At 52.6% G+C, this 23,104-nt stretch overlaps 1 protein-coding gene across 50 annotated transcripts in view; it reads left to right on the plus strand.

Annotated features, from left to right (window-relative positions):
• Nucleotides 1-23,104, plus strand: part of PTK2 (protein tyrosine kinase 2) — a 240,104-nt gene that overhangs the window by 145,621 nt on the left and 71,379 nt on the right. For 37 of the 50 annotated variants that reach the window (XM_085020769.1, XM_085020779.1, XM_085020783.1 and 34 more), the window contains 4 exon segments: nucleotides 47-154; nucleotides 1,741-1,858; nucleotides 4,475-4,505; nucleotides 8,866-8,918. In XM_085020769.1, coding sequence (XP_084876895.1) covers nucleotides 47-154; nucleotides 1,741-1,858; nucleotides 4,475-4,505; nucleotides 8,866-8,918 — 310 coding nt within the window. 50 annotated transcript variants of the gene reach the window in all.

The following is a 23,104-nucleotide window of genomic DNA, read 5'->3' on the forward strand; positions in this document are numbered from 1 at the left end:
TGTGCTCTTGCCTCTGGTTTAGAGTGTGTGTCTTCTCTTTCCCCAGCCCACACATCTGGCCGACTTCAACCAAGTGCAGACCATTCAGTATTCCAACAGCGAAGACAAGGACCGGAAAGGAACTCTGCAGCTGAAGATCGCGGGCGCGCCCGAGGTGAGGCAGCCGCTCGTGCGTCGCACAGGGTCCTCCGGAGAACCCAGATGCAGTCTCCGTAGATCTTCGGAATCTCAGCCTTCTCTTAGGGAATGAGTCTTAGGTTACAAATAATGACCAAATGCCCTCGAGAATAGGAAGCAGATTTGGAAATCTGGCCTTCTGGGGGAAATGATGGAAGATGACCAAGAAAATCGACCTCTTTGAATTTTATATGCATGTAATTTTTTAGCATGTAGTCTCCCAGACCATGTTGTGTGTCCCATTCTCTGGGGGAGGGGGGTGGTTCTGATGAGAACGGGGGCAGCCGATGATTTCTGCCACACGCGTCACCCACTATCCCAGAACGTAACCCAGAAGCTTCAGAGCCCAGCAGAAGGGGTGCTTTGAGACACTGTGGTTCCCCCGGTCCATAGATGAGGGGACCAAGCCCAGAGGCCAGGGCCAGGGCCCTAGTTAAGAAGTGTAGATGGAGCACATGCCAGGCAGCCTGGACCAGGGCCTGGTCTAGGCATGTGCAGGGCAGGAACTAAAGCAGGCATGGCCAGGCGACCACTTGGCAAATACTGCCGCAGATGGCCTTTCCGAAAGATGGACAGAGGGTACTCAGCTACTAAAGAAGTGGTCAGCCTGGTGGCACTCGCAGGGCACCTCTGCACAAAGTGCATTGGGGGCGCTCGCCTGGGCCCTTTGCTCTGCTGCAGCCGCGGCCGGGAAGGGTTTGTTTTCAGTGTCCCCATGTGTTCTTGTTCCTCCGCTGGGAGGATTGTGGCATTTCTGAGGCTCTTGCTGCTGCACTTGATTCTCAGAATTAAACAAGCAATGTCGTGAAATGTTGAGACCTTACTGCAAATGAAATTTCCTCAGTAATTTCTCGTTCGTATCCTGATCTCCAGGCTGTCCTCCCTTCTGTTTGCTGCCCCCAAGCCATACTTAGAGTAGTGCAACCGGAGAACGTGTTCTCCTAGAAGGTTACACATGCTGCATGAATTAGGGCATTCTTGTGTTTGAAATTAAAATACAGCTTTCATTATCTCCTGGATGACGTTGAATGATAGGTCTTCAGGAAATTTGTCGTAATAGCACGTTTTACATTGAAAAGAGTGATTTCTAAGCTCTTAGGCAGAACGTACGATACATGCTCAAAATAATGAAACAACTAATTTTCTTTAACACTAGAAAAATTATGATGGATGGTTAATAAAAATCTACTCCACATTTGTCTAGTTTCTAAAATAAGCCATACTTCAGCTTACTAATTTCCTAAGTTCTCTCCTTAATTGGAGTGTGCCTAGGGGGCCAGACGTTCTGAAGGAAAGTAATTTTTTTCACCTCTTTTTGCTCTAGAAACTGAGTCTCAGTTTAAGTGATTTTTCTTTTTTTGCCTGGCTTTGCCTTCTGTTGCATAGGCTGGGAATAACATCCCTAAATACCACACTTCCTTTTTCACTCAAACCTTATGACAAATCTTGCTTCGCTCCCACTCTGCTGTTTCCAAGTGTATCTAGAGATCTGATGTCAGCGCAGCTGGCCCTTTGATTAGTGGAGGGACAATAGCAGCCCTTTCTCGCTCTCTGCCTGTGCAGCCTCTGACGGTGACAGCGCCGTCCCTGACCATCGCCGAGAACATGGCCGACCTGATCGACGGCTACTGCCGGCTGGTGAACGGAGCCACGCAGTCTTTCATCATCAGGCCCCAGAAAGGTGAGGCTCCTTTCTCCTCGGGCTTGGCCCCGCAGCCCGTCATCCTTTTAGGTGGCTCTGGGAGCGTGCGGGCCGGGTGGGCCATGCAGCCCGGGGGGTCTGTGTTCTTGCTTTTCTAGGGCAGTGACCCAGCTCACCGCTTAAGAGCTGGGTTTGGATAGAGCTTAAAGAAAACACCGCTTATGTTTAGACCTTTTTGTTTTGAGGACTATAAACTTTGGGGATCGTGTTCTGGGTGGTTTTCTAAGTCCCTTGTAACCCGTGATAAATAGAGTCACTTTCCTGTTTTTTCCTATACACCTCAAAAGCTTAGCACAGCCAGGGAACAGACTTAGTCCTAAGCATGAGGCGATGAACCCTAGCGACACGGCACTGTCCCTTGAGCCCTGCGCAGGACAGTGAGACAGGGTGTTGCAGGGGCGTGGATTCTGAAGTAAGGCAGGAAAAACCGGGTTTGGGGACTGTATCAGCCCACAGGTTCCATCATGAGTGCCTGCTGTTTACAGACGAGCTTGTGCCCACTTCTTCTCTGTGGGGTGGGGACAGATGGCCTTGAGTGTGTGTGTGGGTGGGTGTGTGGTATTGGGGGGATAGATGGCTGGGGATGGGGGGGCTATGTGCAGGTGGCTCAGGGGGTGTGTGCTGTCACATGCAGCGTTCGTCGATTTCCGAGGGGCTGCTGTTCCCGATGCTGCTGCTAGTTTCATTGGGATCTTGACACACGCATGAACCTTGGCTGGGAGACTCCTGGTCCATGAAGGAAGGAGGATAGCTGCGTGGTAGGTGGGTCCATGGCAGTCCCCACAAAGCAGCTGGGATCCCTGAGCAGGAGGGAGTCAGGAGGGACTGAGTCCTGCGTGTCGAGTCGGCACAACGGGGTCTAGTGGTGAGAGGACGTGCAGAGATGCAGGGAAGCGAAGGACAAACCCCTGGACTCCAGTGTAGACACAGCAGTGAGCCCAGCCTGCCCATCAGTCCAGTCCTCCGTGCCCACTGCCGGAGGAGGGCATGGAGGTGTGTGTGCAGCAGAGGCATCCTTGAAGCTCGGTTGGAAAGTTAGCGTCGGAAGGCTGTGCTCTGTAAACAGTATCGAAAGCCCTGAGCCCAAAGGTAAATAAGTACACAGGTTCCAGGCTGTGGCTAATCTGTGATCTGACCAATAAAGCCTAGTCATTCGTTTTGTTTTTTTCTAAAATGTAGTATATACTTATCATAGCTTTCTTTATGGAAATAAAGTAATGAAGTTGATTTTATTTCATCCAATTTCATTTCATTTCATTTCACTTTTTGGCCGTACCTGTGAGCTACAGAAGTTCCCAGGCCAGGGATCAAACCCGTGCCAACACTGGATCCTTAACCCACTCGGTCACCAGGGAAGTCCTGAAGTTGCTTTTCGAAATACCTCAAGGCTGCGCTCAGTTAAAATTTTTGCAGTCAGAAAGGGTTGCTCACTCGGGGTCCAGGCTGCCTTAGCTCCTCATTGACTGATCAGGGGCCGAGAGCCTCCTGAGTGCCGGCCCTCTGCAGGGTGTCAGGCCGAGGGCAGGCTCCCTCTAACCTTCAGGCCCCCTGGGAAGCACTCAATTCATGCAGCAGGAGCTGAGGAGGGCTGTTCACAGCCTCTTGGGGTGTCTCAGGAAGGGCTCCTCCTCTGAGGTCATGTTTGAATTGAGCTCTGAAAGGCCGGGAGATGACACTCCACCAGAAGGGAGAGACGGTGTGTGTGGACGATGCGGTCAGGGCCTCCCAGCGTGTGGCCAGTCGCACGGGACCAGGGAGCAGGCGAGGGAACAGGGAGACCTGGACAAAGGGGGTGAGGGCTCCGGTGGCAGCGTGTGACTGTACGGGGATCACGGCGGGGCCGCCACCTCCACCCGCAGCCCCGCGGACACCGCGGCAGGGACTGAGGCAGCAGTGTGGTGCTGCGGGCTCAGCTGTGGGCTCCTGCTCCGGCCTCAAGGTGACGAGGACATGCTGGACTGCTGAGGGGGCGCCGTGATGAACTGGCTTTTGGGAGGGTTATTCTGGGGGACGGATTAGGAGCGGGTCCGCTGGGAGCCCGTGAGACCAACCCGGGTAGAGCTCAGTGGGCTCCGTGCTCCAGGTTTTTGCCAAAGGAGGATGGAAGGGACGTCTCTGCGCTTCGCTGAGGGCACCAGCAGGGGCCCCGCGCCGGGCCGACTGCCGCCGTGGCGCCTGCACCTCCCCTTGGGCAGCTGTGCAGCCTGTGGTCTGTTTCTCTGGGGTCGTGCGTGTTCCCTGCACAGGTGTGCCTGTCGCTGCAGAACGTTCAGTCCTTGGTAAAGCATGGTGGCTTGGATGGCAAGAAATTGTTCATCTTCTGGACTCTCACAGGAAGAACATCTTGCATCAGATTCCGCCTTTGCCCTTGGTTTTGGATAGCAGTACCTTTCCAACTGCAGTGGACCCGCAGTCAGTGTCTGTCATGAATACTGAAAATAAAGCTGTGAAAACCTCAGCTAGTGTAATAACTTCCTCTAAAGGGTTATTGTTAAAATTCTAGAATAGGACTCCTCCCCTTGCTCTGATTTCTGCACGTAATCTCTTCAGAAGGAATGGAAGGGATCTCATCTCTCTCTTTCCTTTTTTCCGCAGAAGGTGAACGAGCTTTGCCATCGATACCAAAGTAAGTGCCACTTTGTGTCTTGTTGTCTATTCCATTGTGTGAGAAACTGGGAGGAAATCACTGGGCTTCATTATCCACTTGCCAGAGTAATCCCGTGTCTCCAGGACGGGATTAGGAAGCCAGAAAACAAGTATTTCCAGAGAGAATCAAATGAGTTGCAATCAAGTCATGTATTGAGGTTTAATCAAAAGTGTGAAATGGAGTCCCGTGTGGCTTGGCGGCAGCAGGTTAAGAACCCGACGTGGTGTCCATGAGGATTCGGGTTTAAGGCTCCACTTTGCTCAGTGGGGTGAGGACTCAGTGTTGCCGTGAGCTGTGGTGTAGGCCACAGACATGGCTCCGATCGAGCCTGGCTGTGGCTGTGGCAAAGGCCGGCAGCTCCAGCTCCAGTTCCAGCCCTTGCCTAGAAAGTTGCATGTGCTGTGGGTGTGACCTTAGTAATAGAAGAAGGGAAAATTCATTTCACACTTTTTTCAAGGTTCAGTGGGGTGACGCAAGGGAGGTCTCTGTTGTTAAACATTCACTTTGGAGTCGACAGTGATCTTTAGCAGAACCCACAGATGCCCACCATTCTGGTTATTTGCAAATGAGAAAATTAAAAATATGTAGTTGTTATTATTTTAATTCTATTTTATTTTACTTTTTAGGGTTTCAGGTGTGGCATATGGAGGTTCCCAGGCTAGGGGTCGAATCCAAGCTGTAGCCGCCGGCCTACGCCACAGCCACGCCAGATCCGAGCCGCATCTGCGACCTACACCACAGCTCATGGCAACGCTGGAGCCGTAACCCACTGAGCGAGGCCAGGGATCAAACCTGTGTCCTCGTGGATATTAGTCAGGTTCATTACCACTAAGCCATAGTGGGAACCTCCACTTTATGTTAACTTTTATAGTGTCTCCGTTCTTGCCAGTGTGCTAGGGATTGGGGCCCAGTGTGACTTTGATCAGGTTGCAGTCTAGACGTTGAGACACACAGGTAAATGGACAGTTAGAGCCGGGCTCTCAGTGCTCAGAGAGTTCCAACAGAACCCAAGGCACCTGCAGAGGAATATGTCACCTGAGAGCCACTGCCCGGGGGCAGAGGAGGGCAGACCTGGGCGTCACTTCTGCTCTGTCACCTGTCCCTTCTGCTTCCCAACTCTGTCTGACCCGTCCACCTCACCTTCCACCATCCCTTGCCAGGTTTTAGCTGTCGTTATCACATGTCAAGGTCCCCAAGACCCCCCCTGGAAGGGCCTCTTAGGACTCAGCACACAGTGGCTCTCCTGGCTGTGATGGGAACAGCAAGAGGCTCCAAAGCAAAGTCAGCCTGGGGGTGGGGGTGCGGGAGGCAGGGCACCAAGTTGAGAGGACCCCAGCCAGGCTCCCGAGGACCCTTCTCTGGGCCTCAGGCAGGACACACCAGCCTCAGGAGTCTGCCTGGTCCTGGGTGCCCACTCTGCTGAGCGTGAGCCCAGATTCCAGACTCCTAGAAGGAAGGCAGCAGTTCAGTGTGAACTGTGTGAGCTGTACTAACGGTGTCAGCACAGGGTGGTGGGCGTCCTCCTGAAACCCAGGCTGCTGAGCGCCAGCCCAGGGCAGCCTCGGAGGACAGCAGCCTGAGCCTTCTAGTCCCCTCCTCCTACCCGGTTTCACCTGCCATCCCATCCGGTCTCTACCCCAGCAGGAGGGAGCTTTCCTAAATGAAGCGTGTTGACTCCTTTCACACTTAGTGCCTGCCCATGTCCTTGAGCCAGCAGGCTGCCCGGCGGGCCCTGCCACCTCCTCGCTTCCGCACCTCACGCGCATCCTCAGCCGCGCTGAACTTCCTTCCATTCCTGGAGTCCCCCGGCCTTGTTCTCAGCAGGGCCCTGCTCAAGTTTCATCCCACGTCACTTCCTCTGAAACGTCCCTCCGCCCCGGGTCCTGGGAGCACCCCTGTGTTCCTGTTACCTTCTGCTTCACCAGAGCACATAACACACTTTTTCTCTCTCTGTCTCTTTTTATGGCTGCACCTGCGGCATATGGAAGGTCCCAGGCTAGGGATCAAATTGCAGCTGTACCTGCTGGCCTATGCTACAGCCACGGCAGTGCTGGATCCGAGCCACATCTATGACCAGTGCCACAGCTTGTAACAGCACCAGATCCTTAACCCACCGAGCAAGGCCAGGGATTGAACCCACAACCTCACACACACTATGTTGGGTTCTTAACCCGCTGAGCCACAACGGACCTTCGCATATATCACACTTTAAACATTGTGTCTCTACTGCTCCCGCCCTGCGGCCTCATAGATGGTGGTGTAGACCTGACACTGGGCAGTACGTGGCACATAGTAGATACACAGTAGCCGAGTGGGCGAGTGGAGGGATGGGTGAGACAAGCTTTCTTTTAGCTTTAAGCCCAAACTCAGCAATGTTTAATAGACATTTGTTCATGTGCCGCATTAGGCAAGGAGCTGATGCTCAGAATGTCTCCAACTCTGGAAAATCTTTAAGAGACGACGTTGAGGATTAAAACATGCAGGAATCACAGGAGTTCCTGCTGTGCCCCAACGGACTGGCAGTGTGTCGGGAGCGCCGTTACACAGCTTCCATCCCCGGCCTGCCATGTGGTTAAAGATCCCCGGGAATTCCATGTGCTTCGGGGCGGCCAAAATGAAACAGAAAAACACAGGAATCATAAATGCAGATATGAAAGTGAGGAAGAAGGGAGTAGGTTAGAAGTGGTGGCAGAAACTGGAAAAAACTGCACAAATGCAGTGGATTTTTAGAAACAGAACTTCCACAAATCGCAGAAGAGCAGACCTTGACTGCTGTTGCTGAGAGAAGTGGTGAGATCCCTGCAGTGGCTAGTACGTTGGTTCTCAGCAGCATCTCCACGTCCCCCCGCAAAGAGAGACCCCGTGGTACCTGGCTGCCATTGACGGCTGTACCCCATGCCTTTCCGATAAGCATAGCTCAGGGATCGCCAAGTCTTGTAGCTGCAGTGGCAGAGGAGCGAGAACTCAGGTCTACGGCTGTGCGCTATTCTCGTAGGGCCTGTGCTGTTGCATTTTGAGTATCTCCAGGCCTCAAAATTGACATACTCTTTTAAGCCCCAGTATTTCCTAGAATAAATGTCTGTATGCTGAGAAAGATCCCTATTCAGTACTCCTACAGTGGATGTTTATGTGTCAAGAAAAAGTTTTCTTTTGTAGAAAGAGCAAAATAATAACTTGGGCATCCAGTCCCTATGGAGTTCCTCTTTTCTGTGTTATGCCACCCCACATTTTTACATGAACTGTACTTTGATTTTTTTTTTGGTCTTTTTGGGGCCATACCCACAGCATATGGAAGTTCCAGGGATTGAATTGGAGCTGTAGCCTCTGGCCTCCACCACAGCCACAGCTACACGGGATCTGAGTCACGTCTGCGACTTGTACCAGCTCACGGCAACGCCAGATCCTTAACCCACTGACTGAGGCCAGGGATCGAACCCACGTCCTCATGGATCCTAGTCAGGTTTGTTACTGCCGAGCCGCAATGGGACCTCCCTGTACTTGGATTTTTTTCAATGTCGGGAAAGCTCTGGGCAGAATCTTCTTTAATGTGGGTGTGTGTGCAAAACACTAATCCCGTTGAGCCATTTCATGAAAGCACCTTGGCTCAGTCTGTAGGCAATAACAGTGTTAACGCACTACCTGCTTTTTACTTGCTCTCAATTGAAGGACCAGGCCTCTGACAGTGTTTCAGGTTACGGCTTAGCAAATTTCAACTGCAGGTATTTTTTCCCCTCTATTTTATAACTTGAGACACACGGGTAAATGGACAGTTAGAGCCGGGCTCTCAGTGCTCAGAGAGTTCCAGCAGAACCCAAGGCACCTGCAGAGGAATATGTCACCTGAGAGCCACTGCCCGGGGGCAGAGGAGTTCCCATATGGCCCAGGGGGTTAAGCATCCAGCATTGTCACTTCAGCAGCTGGGGTTGCCGCTGTGGCGAGGGTTCAGTCCCTGGCCTAGGAATTTCCGCATGCCCCTGGCACAGCCAAAAAAAACAACAACAACAACAAAAACCTGGGCACTCCTTTGCAGCCTAGCATTTAAATGTAATCTAAGCCACATACACCACGTTCAGTGGTGGTGGGTGTTGTAAGTCACTCCCACAGTTGCTTTCTTGGAGCAGTTCAGCGTTCCTTCACTAGTCGTACCTTCTTTTCTGGTCTCTAAATGTGTTCAAGTAGTCCGGTGAGTTTAAGGGCCTCAGGTAGCAAGATCTGGTGTTTTACAAAATTACCCTCTGAAATGCACACGGTCGTCCTGACTCTGGGCAGGTCATGGTTTGCATGGATGCTGGTGGCTTGTTCTGAGCGCAGCACTCACGGCTTTGCACCTCTGTTCCAGGCTGGCCAACAGCGAGAAGCAAGGTGTGCGGACCCACGCGGTCTCTGTGTCAGGTAAGAGGCCCTGCCGGCTGGCCGAGCGGACGCGTCCGCAGCCACCGTAGGCAAGTTGCCGGGTGCTAGGCGTCTGCTCGCTTTTGTCGTGACCTCTTCTTTCTAGAATAGCTTATAAAAAATGAACCTTCTGACTCCCCGAATTTGCGTGATTTTCCCTTTGTTAGATAGGTTTAAATGTGACTCGGATTTTTTTAGATGAGACATGTATGATACTAGATTACTCACAAGATGATGTAGAATTACAAGGTATTTTTCAGCTTTCATGTCATGTTGGTTACATTTAGAGTGAAAATGTTTATTTTTGAAGTTGCCGTTATAATTTATCTTTTCAACTCAGCAGAAATTAACACAGTGTATTTTGTATATTTATTTGTTGATGTCTAGGAAATGTGAACCATTTCTAAATAGCTTTTCCCTTTCACATTGACATAGGCTGGTATTTGAATATTGCTTCTTAAAAAATATAGTTAAGATATTGACATAGTATTATCTTAACTAGTTGCTGGTGTGATGGATGTGGTGTGCTTTCCCTGATACATTTTCCAAGTACCTGTACCTTTTTTCCCCATTTAAAATGAGGAAAATAGAGGAAAGGCGGGAAAAAGGAAAAACCCTCTTCTATGGATCCAGGTTTGGTATCTTAAAGTACATATCCTGTACGCGTATAGATACGCATGTATGGATAGATACACGTATATCTGTACACATGCGCATATATGTTGTTACGTATGTCACGTCTCTGAAATAATAGCTTCCTGTATTATCTCTAGGATCTGAAATCTGGCTTAGGACCTATTCTCTATTAATTGAGCTTAATTTACCTTGAGTTAACTCTTACCTGAAATTTAGCTTTGTGCTTTGCCGAGGTGATGACTGCGTTATTTTTCAGCATTCTAGCATGCACATGTACCTGCTGATTTTTATACTGTCCGCAAACATCTCACCAGCCCCGTCTCAAGCAGTATTTGTGCCGGTCCTCACAGGCTTAGCCAGGATCCTCTAGTGCTGAACCGTGGGGGCAGATGGTGTTGCAGCCTCGGAGAGTGATCCCTTCCTGATGGGCTGCGGGAGCTTGAACTCTGGCCTCGTGATGGCTGATGGCGTCTGAGGGCTGCAGAGGTGCAGGGGTGCTAAGCCATGCTCAGCAATTCTGGGCCCGAGCTGTGGTGGGAACAGGCAGAGCAAGGCCACCACGTGCCGGAGTGGCGAGGGTGGCGAAGGCCTCTGCCAGTCACTGGGCAGCAGAGGATGTTCCGCCGTGGCTCTTTAGAACAGGTGAGCCTCGACTCGCCCGTAAGCGCCCTGGTCCTCTCCCTGCCGGGCCGAAAGCAGTCCTGGGAGTGCGGCCAGGGGCCGAGGCGCCCTTGGGGCTCATCGGGACTTCGGCCACGGATGGGATCCAGCGGTTCTGCTGGAAGCTTCAGGTCTTGTGCTTCCATCTCCTCCTGTCCTCGGAGTTTTCCCCAAACCTGGAGCTTTGTCACCACTGATCCTCATGACACCTCCAGGCTTCACCTCTCGCAGCCAGCTGCTCCTTTGTGCCTCAGCGGTCCGTCTTTCTTCCTGGTCCCTTAGCCAGAAGTTCCTGCCTCAGCCCCTTCTCTCTGTTAATTCTTTGATGGCACTTTGAAGAGGCGCTCGTCCAGACGGAGACTTTCAGGAGTAATTTACCATCCGTCAGTGAAGTGGCACTGATTTACCATCCAGCCCATCAGAGAAGTGGGCCCCTTGGCTCCACCTGCAGGCCTCCCATCGTCTGTGCTCGGACTGCCTCCTGCCGCTGCAGTGCTGCTCTGGCTGCTTCGCCATCCAGGAGGGTCTTTCCACCGCCGCATGTCAGAGTCCTTCCGTCGTTCAGAGCCTGTAAATACCATTTCACACGCGGCTGCTGCGTTGGTGGTTCCCGGCACAGGCAAAGGAGACCGCTCAGCGGCCCTCGGATACTCAGCGTTGGAACCAGCGCCTTAGGTTCCTGGGGACCCCCGTCTTGCCGCCTGCGGCCGCTCCCTTCCCTGGATTTGGACTCACAAGTGTGGTTCAAGTGTGCTTCTTTTGTGTCTTCCACGAAACCTGTAAAACAGCACGTTACCAGCCAGGAGCCTGTGCTTTTACCTTGGCCCACAGGCGATTAGGGTGACCGCTGGAGAACCGGACTGTGGCCTAGCTGCAAGGTTATTTCTTTACCACGCGGTGCAGGGCTGACTCCGAGGGGAGAGTAGCCACTCGGGGGTCTCCAGGCTGGTGGGCTGAGGCTCAGTCTGACCGTGTGCCAGCTGCGGTGGCTTGCTCTCCTGGCATGACCTACCCATTCCCTCCAAGGTGGCTGTTTCTCCAGCTGCACGTGTCCCATTTTACATTAATTCAGGCAACACAGCTTTACTGAGTGCCCCTGCTATTCCGGATGCTGGGGTACGACAGTGAGCGGGGCCAGGTCCCTTACCTTGTGGCACTGATGTCCTGTGGAGGAGTCAGAATTAAAGCAAAGCAGATAAATGGAGAGAGAGGAGTGGGCGCCGTTTAAAGCCGTGCTCAAGAAAAGCCTCTCTGAGCAGGTGACCGAATACCATAGGAGTCGGAGTCTGCAGACATCGCAGGGCAGCACGCACTGGGCCCCAAAGCAGGAGCTTGGCAGATCCAGGCGCCAGTTGGCGTGGCAAGAGCGGGGCAGAGGTGCCGCGGGCAGGGCGGTCCAGGGCACGCGCAGTGGAGAGGTCACGTGTTTTCACTAAGCGCCCGGGGGTTTGCGCAGCCTTAGATGCGATGTGGTTTACTCCCTGCAACAGCCGCTCGGGGCCTTTGTCATCTCCCCATTTCACAGACAGGAGGAAGGAAGTTCAGAGAGGCGAGTGAGCCTGTTCGGGGTCACACAGCTCGAAGATGGTGGCGCTAGGGTTGAACTCAGGTCGTCGCTGCCCTCCTCGTAACAGTTCAAGGGAGACGACCCCCCAGTGCAGATGCAGAGTCCCTCGGGAAGGTGGAGAAAGTGGGACTTGGCCAAGTCCCCTGTTGGCATTCCTAACTGGAAGTCCCTTCCTGGTCTTCTAGGCGGGTTTCGGATGCCGCCACCTCCTGGAAGCCTCCCCTGGTACTCCAGCCCCTTCTTCCTCAGAGTTCTCTGGCCCACCATGCACCTCACTAACTAGATGTGGTGATTTTAGGCCCCAGCATAGTCTAGACATGCCCTGTTTGTCATCTGCTGTCTGGAACCTAGTCTTTAGTGGTTGTTTTAAAATGAATCGATGGATGCCTGAGCAAGTGACGGAGCCGTGCTGGGGACAGGAGGAAGAAGGGCAGGGTTCCTCCGAGTGAGCCATGACCTTGTTGGACTCTCAAATGACCCCGTGAGCTGGTTGCTGTGAGTTGTTGCTGATGCTATCCTGAGAGGTTTGGGGCAAAGCGTGGAAGCTGGCCAGCAGGAAGAGTGTCCAGGTGCCTGCAGACAGTTCTCAGCTCTTGATGGGTCCCTGGCTGGGAAACGAGGCCATACCCTTGAATCCCAGGGACCAGGGACCAGGCCCTCCTTTACATCTCATTGCCAGAAAATGTCATTACTAGATCATCAGTAAGAGCAGAGTTACAGTGGACGGGGAGTAGATGCGGTTTGTCTTTGAAATCTGGACAGAGTTTCTCTGTAGGAGTCAGTATCTAGCAGAGTAGTGCCTCTCTCCCTGGGCACGTTTTTCGGAGGGCACATTTTCTAGACTAGTTTTTTTTAGTCATTTAGGCCTGCGTTTTTAGGAGATGTGTGCTTGTGCTGGAGCCCAGTTAGAGCTGGAGCCGAGGGGCCGTCCTTACACTGAGGGTCTGTGAGGAAGGTCACCCGGTCGGGGATTGAGCAGCCTTCGTATGAGTGACGCTTCCCCAGGAAGGCGGTACTTCCAAGGAGAACCAGGGAGTAAAGCTGCATTTTTAATGTTTCAAAGGCATAAACCTTGGTTTTTGCTAGGTTGGTTTTTGTGTTTTAGGGTTTTTAGGGTTTTGTTTTCAATAACCAGGCCCTTCGTCAAGCAGTAGGACCCAAGTGTAACGGACGTACGGGGAACACCGGCGGCGCCCTACCCTGTGGCCCTGGCTCGTGTCAAATGTGTGGGTGTCACAGTGAGACTGGAGTCGGAAAGTGGTTTTATCTCGCGTGTCTGTCCTGACAGCCGGTGCAGTAGCTTCGTCTTTGGCTGCAAGTGTTTGGTTTGATTGTCCTGTTGAGCCCTTGGTGATGAGCAATGCACTGCTTTGTGGTGACGCTTTCTCAGTATTTCTTGCACGTTTTTTAAAAATTTTTACTTTGTGATGGATTCTTTTGGTGTGGTGGTTTATCATGCAACATTATCCCATTTATTTAAGAGTACCTTAAGGTTTTCAAGTTCGTGAGTAAAAATTGTTCTAGACGAAAGTATGCTTAACAAAATAAATGTTATTTGGATTAAGCCGCTCATTAGAAATTCTAAGACAGCTACTTTACGTATGTAAAAGTAGTTTGTAGGCTGGGAAGTTCTATAAACTGTAAGGTGATACCTGTATAGCCCATGGTAATTAGTACTCACTAGTCGTTAATTATCATTCAGTCATTGCTGGGCCACTGCTCTGTAAAAGCCAGCGGTCATTTACATGCGAATGGGGCTCAGAGAGTCTGCCTGGCCCAGGCCCAAGCGTAATCCGGTTTACACCTCCAGGCAGCCTTCCGCGCCACGTTCCCACTTTACAGATGAGGAGCCGAGCCGGCTCACAGAGAGCCCGACGGAGACCCAGGTCTTGGGCGCCACAGACCGCACTCAGTCCCGGGGGAGCCGAGGTGTTCCTGCCTGGAGGGGGTGCTTTGGGAGGGTCCGAGTGTGGTTTCAGTAGAGGTTCCTTCCCATCTGTCAGGCGTAGTAAGGTGCTGACTCATTACGGATCCTGGTAGAATCCAAAAGTCTGCCCTGTGTTCAGTTTTGGTAGAGCTTCTTTTTCTGGTTTACACCCTGTTTTCACTTTTGATAATGCTCTGATTTAGCAGCTAGTCTCTGTCTGTGCTGAAAGTTTGATTACAGTGAAAGCTTTTAGGAATTTTTTTAAGTGCCCTAATTTAGACTCTTGTCACCTAGTACATGTAAAGTTAGTTTTTGTAAATTACGTGCTTTATGACATTTTTTAATCAAGTTAACACCACTGCTTGTTTTCACGTGCACACGGCGGTAAGTATTGGGGGGGCTGACGTATTCTTAGTCCTGGCTTACTGGGAATTCTCCCATTCCGGCAGCAGTCGTGACTAGGGTTTTGTAATCAGTCTGGCCTTTGGAGAGACCCAGCCGGGAGAGGCTCCGCTTGTCTGTCTGGGCAGGGCCAGGGTGGCTGACGGTGCCGCGGTGAACGTGGGGGATCGTCCCAGCACCCCACCGTGCGCCCCCCACCTCGCCCTCCGGGCCGCTTCGAGGGCCGCTTCTGAGACCCGAGGCTGATGCTTAAGCACATCCCTCTTCTCTCTGGTTTCTGAGGGGTTGAGACCTTCGCTCTGGCGTCACGTGGGTACTGAAGTAGCTCCGTCATGTGCCTTAGGGTTTTGCCCTGAGAAGGACCCAGAGCTAGACTGGCTTCCTACCTGTCACCCTGGCGTTGGCGTTGGCCTTGGCCTCTCAGCTGCAGGCTCTGGAGGGGCAGCACAGGCAGGGAGCAGCCAGCTGAGAGCCGGGCAGTCCTGAGCACGACAGGCATTTAAAGGAGAGTTTCCTTTTGCAAACTCTTTCCAGGCCCCAAAAGTCTGCGCTGTGGCCTCTGCTTCTGGAGTAGAGTGCCCAGGTCGCCCACCTGGTAAGGGACGGGGTCCCCACAGCCAGCGCTCGGGTCTGCTTGGCTGATGAACCAGCTTAATCCTCTTGCTAAACTTATTAACACAATAATAAGAACCTTTAATAATCCTTTTTCAAATGTATTAGTACAATACCAGAAGCCCAAGTATCATCTTGTTGAATATAAAAAACAAATATTGCTAGCATCCAAAGACCCAGTTTTTCTTGTTTTCCTTCATGAGAAAACCTAAAGGAAGGCTGGAAACTTGTAAAATATAAGTTCTAGAACTTAACCTCAAGGCTTCCTAATCACATGGCATGGCTGCATGATAGTTGTGGAATTTACTAAGATGAAACTACATGAGTCAAGATAAGATGAAGCCGATATTTTTACAAGCAAGAGCCCATGTGAACTGGATATTGTTATGCTTTTGAATTTTAGTTTTCTGTAAATTTCTATCATAGGAAACTCCAGACGTGCGCGGAAGCAGCGCGAGTAGACTTGGCCAGTGATCCTCGAAGTCCTCCCGCCAGACTGGGTGGCTGCAAACCAGCCGTCCTCCAGCTCTGCCTCCGCCCACTGGCGCAGACACGCAGTCCTCACTGACTGTCTAAAGCGCGCCTGAGGCGCCCCATCCCCAAAGGTTTCTCAAAGATGAGGACTCTTTAAAGCAGTGCTGTCCTGTTGTTAGAAAGGCAGCAGCAGCTCCTCGACACCAACTCTGTCAGCGTCTGATTCCCAGGTTAAGTGGTTTCCCACCCGGCATCACCGGTCAGGGGTCAGACGAGCAGTGCTGGGGGACCTCGGATGTGTCTCCTCCGGTCTCTGTGCCCTGGGCTCCCTTTTTTCTCTGTTTCTTTTCTTGAAAAGGCAGGCAGTTTCCCTGTTGAAGGAAGTGTGTCACTTAGGCCGTGTCTCCACAGCCTGGGTCTGGCTGATTGCAGCCCCGTCGCACTGTGTCGAGCCGGGTCCTCTCAGCCCCTGTATTCCTGAACTTCCTATAGGATGGTCGTTAGGAGCGAGAGAAGTTTGCTCAGGTTCGGGCTCAGCGATCTGGCTTATACAGGAACACGCCGCAGGGGAAGCACCATCCGGCCGTCTCGGTGACAAGAGGCCCGTCGTCGTCAGGCTTGGTCTGCTGCCGTTTGTTAGAGAGTTCCCGTGAGCATCCCCGGCAGCTGCTGACACTCGTGCTTGGGTCTCATCAGGGGCACAAAGTAGCAACACGTGCCCTCGTGTCCTCTTGGTTTATTTAGCTGTTACAATTTTTTTTCTTTTTGGCCGCCCTGTGGCATATGAAGTTCCTAGGCCAGGGATCAAATCCGAGCCGCAGTTGCAACACCAGATCCTTAACCCGCTGTGCTGGGGATCAAACCTGCGTCCCAGTGCTCCTGAGACGCCGCCAATCCTATTGCAGGCACACATCAGGAACTCCAGCTGGTATAAGGGCAGCCCTCTCCTATCAGTTTAGTTACCATGAGAAATGGTTCTTTCTGGAAAGAGAAGAAAATTGCCCTGTTCTTTCCTTCAGTTTGCCACTGCTGAAAGCCATGTGTTCCCTCCCTAGCCAGATGCGGTTGTTGTTCTGCAGGGTTTTCTTGTTTGAGCATCGTTACGAATTCATGGATCTGTAACATTGCCAGCAACGGGGGGGCTTCCCACGACCACCCCGGGGAGACGGTTTGCTGGAAGGACTCTTCCCGGAACACAGTGCTTGTCATCACTCGTCCGTGACGTCTGAGGAGAGGTGGTCAGCGGGCACCCTGGCTCCACGTGTGTGACTGAGGGTGCTGAGCAGCCCTGACCCGCCAGGCCAGCCTCGCGCCCTGTGCACCGTCCACACCTGGTCCCTCCCGGCCCTTCTGCGCACGCCTTCGGAGGCTCCTGTGTCACAGCCTCCATCTGAGCCTGTGGCCACCTGCCCCTCCCCAGACTGGCCCCTGCCCTGAGGGCACTGCTGCCCTCTCGCCACGTGGCCATGGCTCTGTTTCCTCTCGGAGCCACTGCAGCACTAGGACTGGAGGGGGCTGAGCATCCGTTGCCTCTCGTTACTCTTCTGGACTGTCCTCCCTCAGAGTGCCCAGCCCCCATCGCGCCTCCTGTTCTGGATGCTTCCGGTGTTGGCAGTGGACGGTCCCTCCTGCCTCGCCCCAGCCACCCCCACAGGCCTGAGCCTGGCCAGGGCCGCTGATTTCGGCACCAGCAGGCCCTCACCCGTGGTGCCCTGCCCTGTTCGCTAGCTTGTTCTCTGGAGTACCCAGCTCCAGCAGCCCTCTGACTCCAGGATGCTGCCCTTCCACCCACTGGCCCCTTACAGCCCAGCAGCCCTGGGCCAGACCTAGGCTCCCTGGCATTGCACCATCACCCACGCCCTGCCTGGTCTTCGCCTGCTTATTTGGCAGAGCCCAGCTCTCTGTCCTACATCGGCCTTGATGCAGCTGAGACTAATGGCAAGGACGCCGCCTCCCTTGCTTTGGTTGGGCCCACACACCTGCGATGGGACCCTGGCGCTGCCTCTTGCATGATAGTTTCATGCTGAGCTGGGAAAGCGCCCATCAGGTGGGAGCCAGATCATCCCACCAGCCCAGGCCCCCTCACTTGTCGCCTGCCCCACCCTCTCTCCATCAGCTGAAAGCCCTCTCCATCCCCCGCTCTTCTGGTTCTCTGCCTGCCCCCCATCCCACCCCCGGGAGCCCACCACTCCCAGCTCTCAGGCCTCTTCCCTGCCAGCCACAGTCACCCCTTGGGATCACATTGTTTCATGCCTTGATGGTGCTGACAGCTCCTATCTGTTTGTCCTAGCCTTTCTTGATGGGACGCTGTGGATCTACAGTTAAATTTGGCATGCCACCTGTGTCTTTCCTGTCCCATGTTGTCACTGCTGCAGTTTAAAGGGTTGTAGCTCCCTTGTTTTGACCTCACTTTGTCATGTCCACTGTTGCCCTTAGTGTCCTGTATCTTTGCTTCTCCGTTTCACGGTGCTGGGTGCTCCCAGGAGGCTGGGATGTGTCTTGTTATCCAGCAGGTGCCTGACAGCGAACAAGCTGACCTCCGTGATGGAGAATGAATGAACACAGGATGCTAGTAGGGAGGGGGCTTGGCATTCTGTGTATTCAAAGAGCCTTGTCACCAGTTGTTTATGTTAAGGTAGCTTATTTAAGGGGAATACATGCAGTATATGTCTATGCTGATGATTTGGGGGAAATGGCTCATAAAGCTCTTTCACAAATCAGGATCTGCCAGTTTTCAGCAATTTTTTCTTTGTGGTTGAATGATAAGTGTTCACAAGTGTCTTGAATTATCAGGTTTTTTTTGGTCTGGTTTCACTTTGTGTCAGTTTTGTTATTTGCAAAGGTCTCTGTGCCTCTACTCGGTTGTGGAGTGGGCAGCTCCCTTTATGTCTCGCTGGAAGTTTCTGTATCTAGTGCTAATCTTTGCTAAGACGGAAAATTGCATTTTAAAATAGTAATGTTTTTAAAAACTCAGGTCTATTTTATTAAGAAATAAAGTATGCCAATAGCCGCCTGAAAGCATTGCAATTTTGTATTTGTTTTTATAGATGTGCCTAAAATGTAACCTGTTTTCTTTTGTATTGAAATAATGTGTTTCTGTTTTTCTCTTTCCTCCTCCTGCCTCTCTGTAAAGGAGTCAGTCACTGCCACCATAAAGTTAAGAAAGCTAGGCGCTTTCTCCCTTTGGTCTTCTGTTCCCATGAGCCTCCTTCTACGGGTACTGCATTCATTTGCACAGACTCTTCATAACCACAGCGCCCCAGGCAGCAGTCTAACCAGATGCTTGTAGATTGTGCCTTTTTTGGGGTCACTGGCGTGCTGTCTGCTGCCTAGCAGGCCAGGGTTTGCGGTGACTGTCTGTGGGCTGCTCTCCTGATAGCAGACTCTTTGTTTGCCCGTTGGCTGGTGTTTAAATGCATGACAGGGCAAAAAGGCGCTTCCCAGTTTCACTTGTGGGGTCTTAGCGTTTTACCGAAGGGCCCGGCAGCTCCCACATCTCTGCATCCTGGGTTTCCTAATACGGCATGCAGCCGAAGGGGGGACGGCCAGAGTGAGCTCCAGGGCTCTCCTGTTCATGCTTTGGGGGCAGATATCCAGGGGTACTGCAACCATAGGCAGGCAGGCCACTTGGAGAGGCTTCTAAGGAAAGGAAAAATTATGGGTAATAATTGGCGCGGTCGTTTCTGCCGCACCATGAGGGGGAAATGACCCTCTTCCGCAGGGCCCAGTGCTGTACTCCGCACGCTGCTGTGCAGGCTGCCCTCCGCCCGCCCTGCAGCAGCTGAAATCGTGGTTGGCTCCCTGGAGGAAGCACACTGATTATTGTTCGGCGTACACGTTAATGACCAGTGGTTCTCATGTCCGGCTGAGAGGATGCAAATTCTTTTTCAGGAAACTAGAGTCGTTTTTAACATTGAACTGTGAGAGGCAATCCAATTAGTTTTGCTTAGTGTGGCAGAAACCTCTTAAACTCTGCAGCACTGCTCTCACTTGGGATAATGTGTGCACGGCCCCAAACTTGCACAATGCCCGAGGCGGGTAACACCCTTACTCCTGCAGTCTTTCTTTCGTCTCTTGAAGTAGACTGGGGTGGTGGTGGTAATTTTTGTGTTTTCCTTATGCTTTGATTTGCTTGTCATTTTAATAGTGTGTTTTCCCTCTCTCCCCCCCTTTCCTCCCCCCTTTCTCCCTCCCCTTTCTTTGCATGCCACCCGGAGCTACAGATGAAATTAGTGGGGACGGTAATACTTATTTTCACGTTTTTGTTACTAATATGAGATAATGACTTAATGGATATAAATATCATTCGTTATTCAATGAAAAAGGCAAAATGTGGCTCGGATCCAACAAAACGAGCATGAAAACATGATGGTCTCTTCACAGCTGCTCAAGGCTTTGGCCTGAGAAGGGTAACTCAGTTTCTGCCGCACACCTCCGTGGTCCACTCCAGCTGGGTATATATGCATAGCGTGGTGTAAAGATTTCATTATTAAAACTGTAGAGACGAAGGAAAATGTTCCAAGCGGTGCCACTCAGCAGGAACTGGTGGCGGTGTGGACGCCGTCGCCCACGTGCAGAGGCCGTGGGCTGCAGCCCGGAGTGAGGCGGCGGCGAGGGGAGACGGGGAATGACTTTCAGGGTCCCGCAGATGAGCCAGTGAGAGAAAGCTCAGCAGAAGTGAGAGGGAGGCTTGCTCAGCAGGCTGTCGAGGCTGTCACCTCATAGACTGGAGGTCCACAGGTCACGTCGTGTCTGTGTCTCCGTCTCCTCTGTGTGCTGCCTGCATGAAGCTTTGCGCTCTTTCTAACATGGAGTGAGGGCTTGTAAACTAAAATGCGGGGGGTGCATTTTTTCCTGATGATTGCATCAAAGACGACGGTCGCTGACGGTTCCAGCATCATGTGTCCGTTTTGTGGCGGGTTGATGACATCATGAGCAAAGCCCTTGCAGTGGAAGATCTTAACTAAACACAACTTGGGAAAGTGCATCTGCTTCCCGGGACTTAAGCCAGCAGCTTTGAGAGCTTAGGCCAGAGCTTTGGCTCTTCGGCAACTAGTTAGCAACTCCTGCTCACTCTCGGAGGCCCCTGCACGCGTGCATTTTCCGACCTGGCTCCCGAGGCACGGGGGGGACTCAGAGCATCATTGGGACTGGCTTCGCTGTTGTGCGGGTAAGGGCGCTGGTGACCAGAGGGTTGAGACCGACTGGTCCCGGCTGCTGGGCCGCTTTCCTTATTTGTGCCCAGATCTTGAATCTGCTTCCTTGTCATTGATGTTGTCTTTCTCTTTTGCCATCACTTCGGGGGCCCAGGCGGTTTCAGGCTGGACTGCAGTTTTGTAAGGGCCCTTGAGTATGTAAAAGTACCTCTCATATTGGTGCTGTACTGTCCCATAATTCTAAACGCCAGGAAAGAAAAATAGAAGATAGAACCGAATCAGTGTCAAGAATTCTTAGGAGTTCCTGGTGTGGTGCATCAGAAACAAATCCAGCTAGTGCCCATGAGGACACGGGTTTGATCTCTGGCCTCACTCAGTGGGTTTAGGATCTGGTGCTGCCATGAGCTGTGGCGTAGGTCACCGACACAGCTCAGATCTGGCGTTGCTGCGGCTGTGGTGTAGGCTGGCAGCTGTAGCTCCGATTCAGCCCCTAGCTTGGGAACCTCCATATGCCACGGGTGCAGCCCTAAAAAAAATAAAGAAAGAATTCTTAGATTGCGTTCCCATTGTGGCTCAGCAGGTTCAAACCTGACATAGTGTTCCTGAGGATGCAGTGGGTTTAGGATCCATTGTTGCCGCAAGGTGCCGCATAGGTTGCAGATGTGGCTTGGATCTGGCGTTGCTGCGGCTGTGCTATAGGCTAAAAGCTGCGGCTGCACTTGACCCTTAGCCCGGGAACTTCCATATGTCACAGGTGTGGCCGCAAAAAAAAAAAAAAAGCATTCTTGGAGAAGTAGGCCAAATATTCCCACTTGAAAAGCCCTATATAGGTCACGTGGATCTTTGGGGGTCCACGTGTCTTCGGCAGTGTTGACCCTGCCCCATGAGAAGCAAGTCATGAGGACACAGCAGTGAAAATTCTCTGTTTACATGACGTCACAGCGTCCGCGTCCACACCCACATCTTTGCGAGTGATGCCACGTCATTTGGGTAACCCCAGCATTTCTATGCAGAGTTCTCATAGCAGCAGGAAAAAAAAAAAAAAAAAAAAAAACCCGCAGGCTCCTGCCTGTGATTCGTGGCTTAATTTAAGCACACGGGCAACCCAGTTTTCCCAGGTCCGTTTACGAGCCGTTTCATTTTCACTCTTTGTGAGCTGCCTCGGAGGCTGGCATCTCCACCGAGGGTTTTTGAGGAGAGGCGGTCCTGGGAGCCGTTTCTGCCCCAGCAGGAAGGCTCCTTCCGGGGGGGGCCTCAGAAGCCAGACGAGGGGCTCCCGTCTCTCAGCCACCTGTTGCGTGCAGGACCGCCAGGCAGTTTATAGGCACCCCCACAGTCATCGCGTCAGTGCCTGCTGCCGGGGCCTCATCTCACACGTGACGGCGCAGCTGAAGCCCCGCGGGTGCAGTGCCTGCCAAGGCCAAGTGGGTCACCCCGAAGTGTGGCTGGGGCCCGCCTGCCGGCCACAGGTGCCCTGGCTTGGCCTCCTCACCTCAGTTCCTGCGGACATGCAGTCCCCTCGCTGCGCGGTTGAAATGCACTGCTTCTCGTTCAGCAAGTATTGACAGAGCCCGTGCCCTGGGCTGGGCCTGAGAATAGCTGTAAACATTCAGACCAGGGCTACTCCGCCCTGGGGGCTCCGCTCCGGAGGGCAGTGGAGGAAGTCAGGTGGCTGCTGGCCCTGGTGTTGAGGAGGAGGAGGAGGTGAAGGGGGTCTCTGACCTGGTGGGGCCCTGCTGAGAGCAGCACAGGCTTTGAGCACTGGCCCTTGGCAGGCGGCAGAGCTTTGCTGTTGGGACAGCGTCCTGACCGTCACTCAGGTGGCAGACCCAGCTCCCAGGGAGACAGGCGCCTTGTCACGCTTCAGTGCCTGTGGGGTTGATGGGTCCATGACATCTCCTTGGAGCAAAGAGCCAGGGCATGGGGTACTGAAGATTCTGGAGCCATCCTGGTAACAGCACAGCCGGGGTGAGAGGCAGAGGCAAGCAGGCCGGGCTGCTTCACTGCCAGGATCCTGCCCCACCCGCTCAGTGATGTGTGTGCTCGGTGTGCAGGAGGCAGCAAGGGGAGGCCTGGCCTTGGTGGAGACGCAGCCTTGCTTGCATGTGCTTCTGAGGGAGCGGTGCGGAGTGGCTTGTCCAGCTGCGGAATAAACGCTGAGGGTGCATCTGTGTGACCTCGGCTGTGAGCAGACACCCTCTGCCTGGTCCTGTTTCTTACTGCCTGAGCAGCACCCTTGTGTCCCCAGGTTTAGTTCCACAGCCTCACTTGACCATTGTACACAAAAGCAAGGCCCAGAACCTACCACTTACTCTTCTTGTCCTCGCTGAGAGCAGGATAACAGTTCTCAGGGAGAACTGTGGCAATATAAGAATGTTAAGAGTTGGGGTAGATTAAATAAGTTTTTTTCATTAATTCTGAAAGTAAGATTATTTTTAAACATGAGACTAATACAGGAGTCCCCTGATGGCTCTGTGGATTAAGGATCCTGTGTTGTCACTGCTGTGGCTCAGGTCACTGCTGTGACGCAGGTTCGATCCCTGGCCTGGGTACTTCCACATGTGGCAAGTGCAGCCTAAAGAAAAAAAGAATGGTACTAATTATCTGCCTGTCAGACAAGACTTAGAAATACATTGGGGAGTTCCCATCTTGGTGCAGCAGAAATAAATCTGACTGGGAACCATGAGGTTGCAGGTTCAATTCCTGGCCTTGCTCAGTGGGTTAAGGATTCAGCATTGCTGTGAGCTGTGGT

This window comes from Sus scrofa, chromosome 4, assembly GCF_054392235.1.
Source record: "Sus scrofa isolate SSC_HxYL_T2T_F1_AM1 chromosome 4, Sscrofa_HxYL_maternal_Yorkshire_Landrace_v2.0, whole genome shotgun sequence".
Classification (NCBI taxonomy): domain Eukaryota; kingdom Metazoa; phylum Chordata; class Mammalia; order Artiodactyla; family Suidae; genus Sus; species Sus scrofa.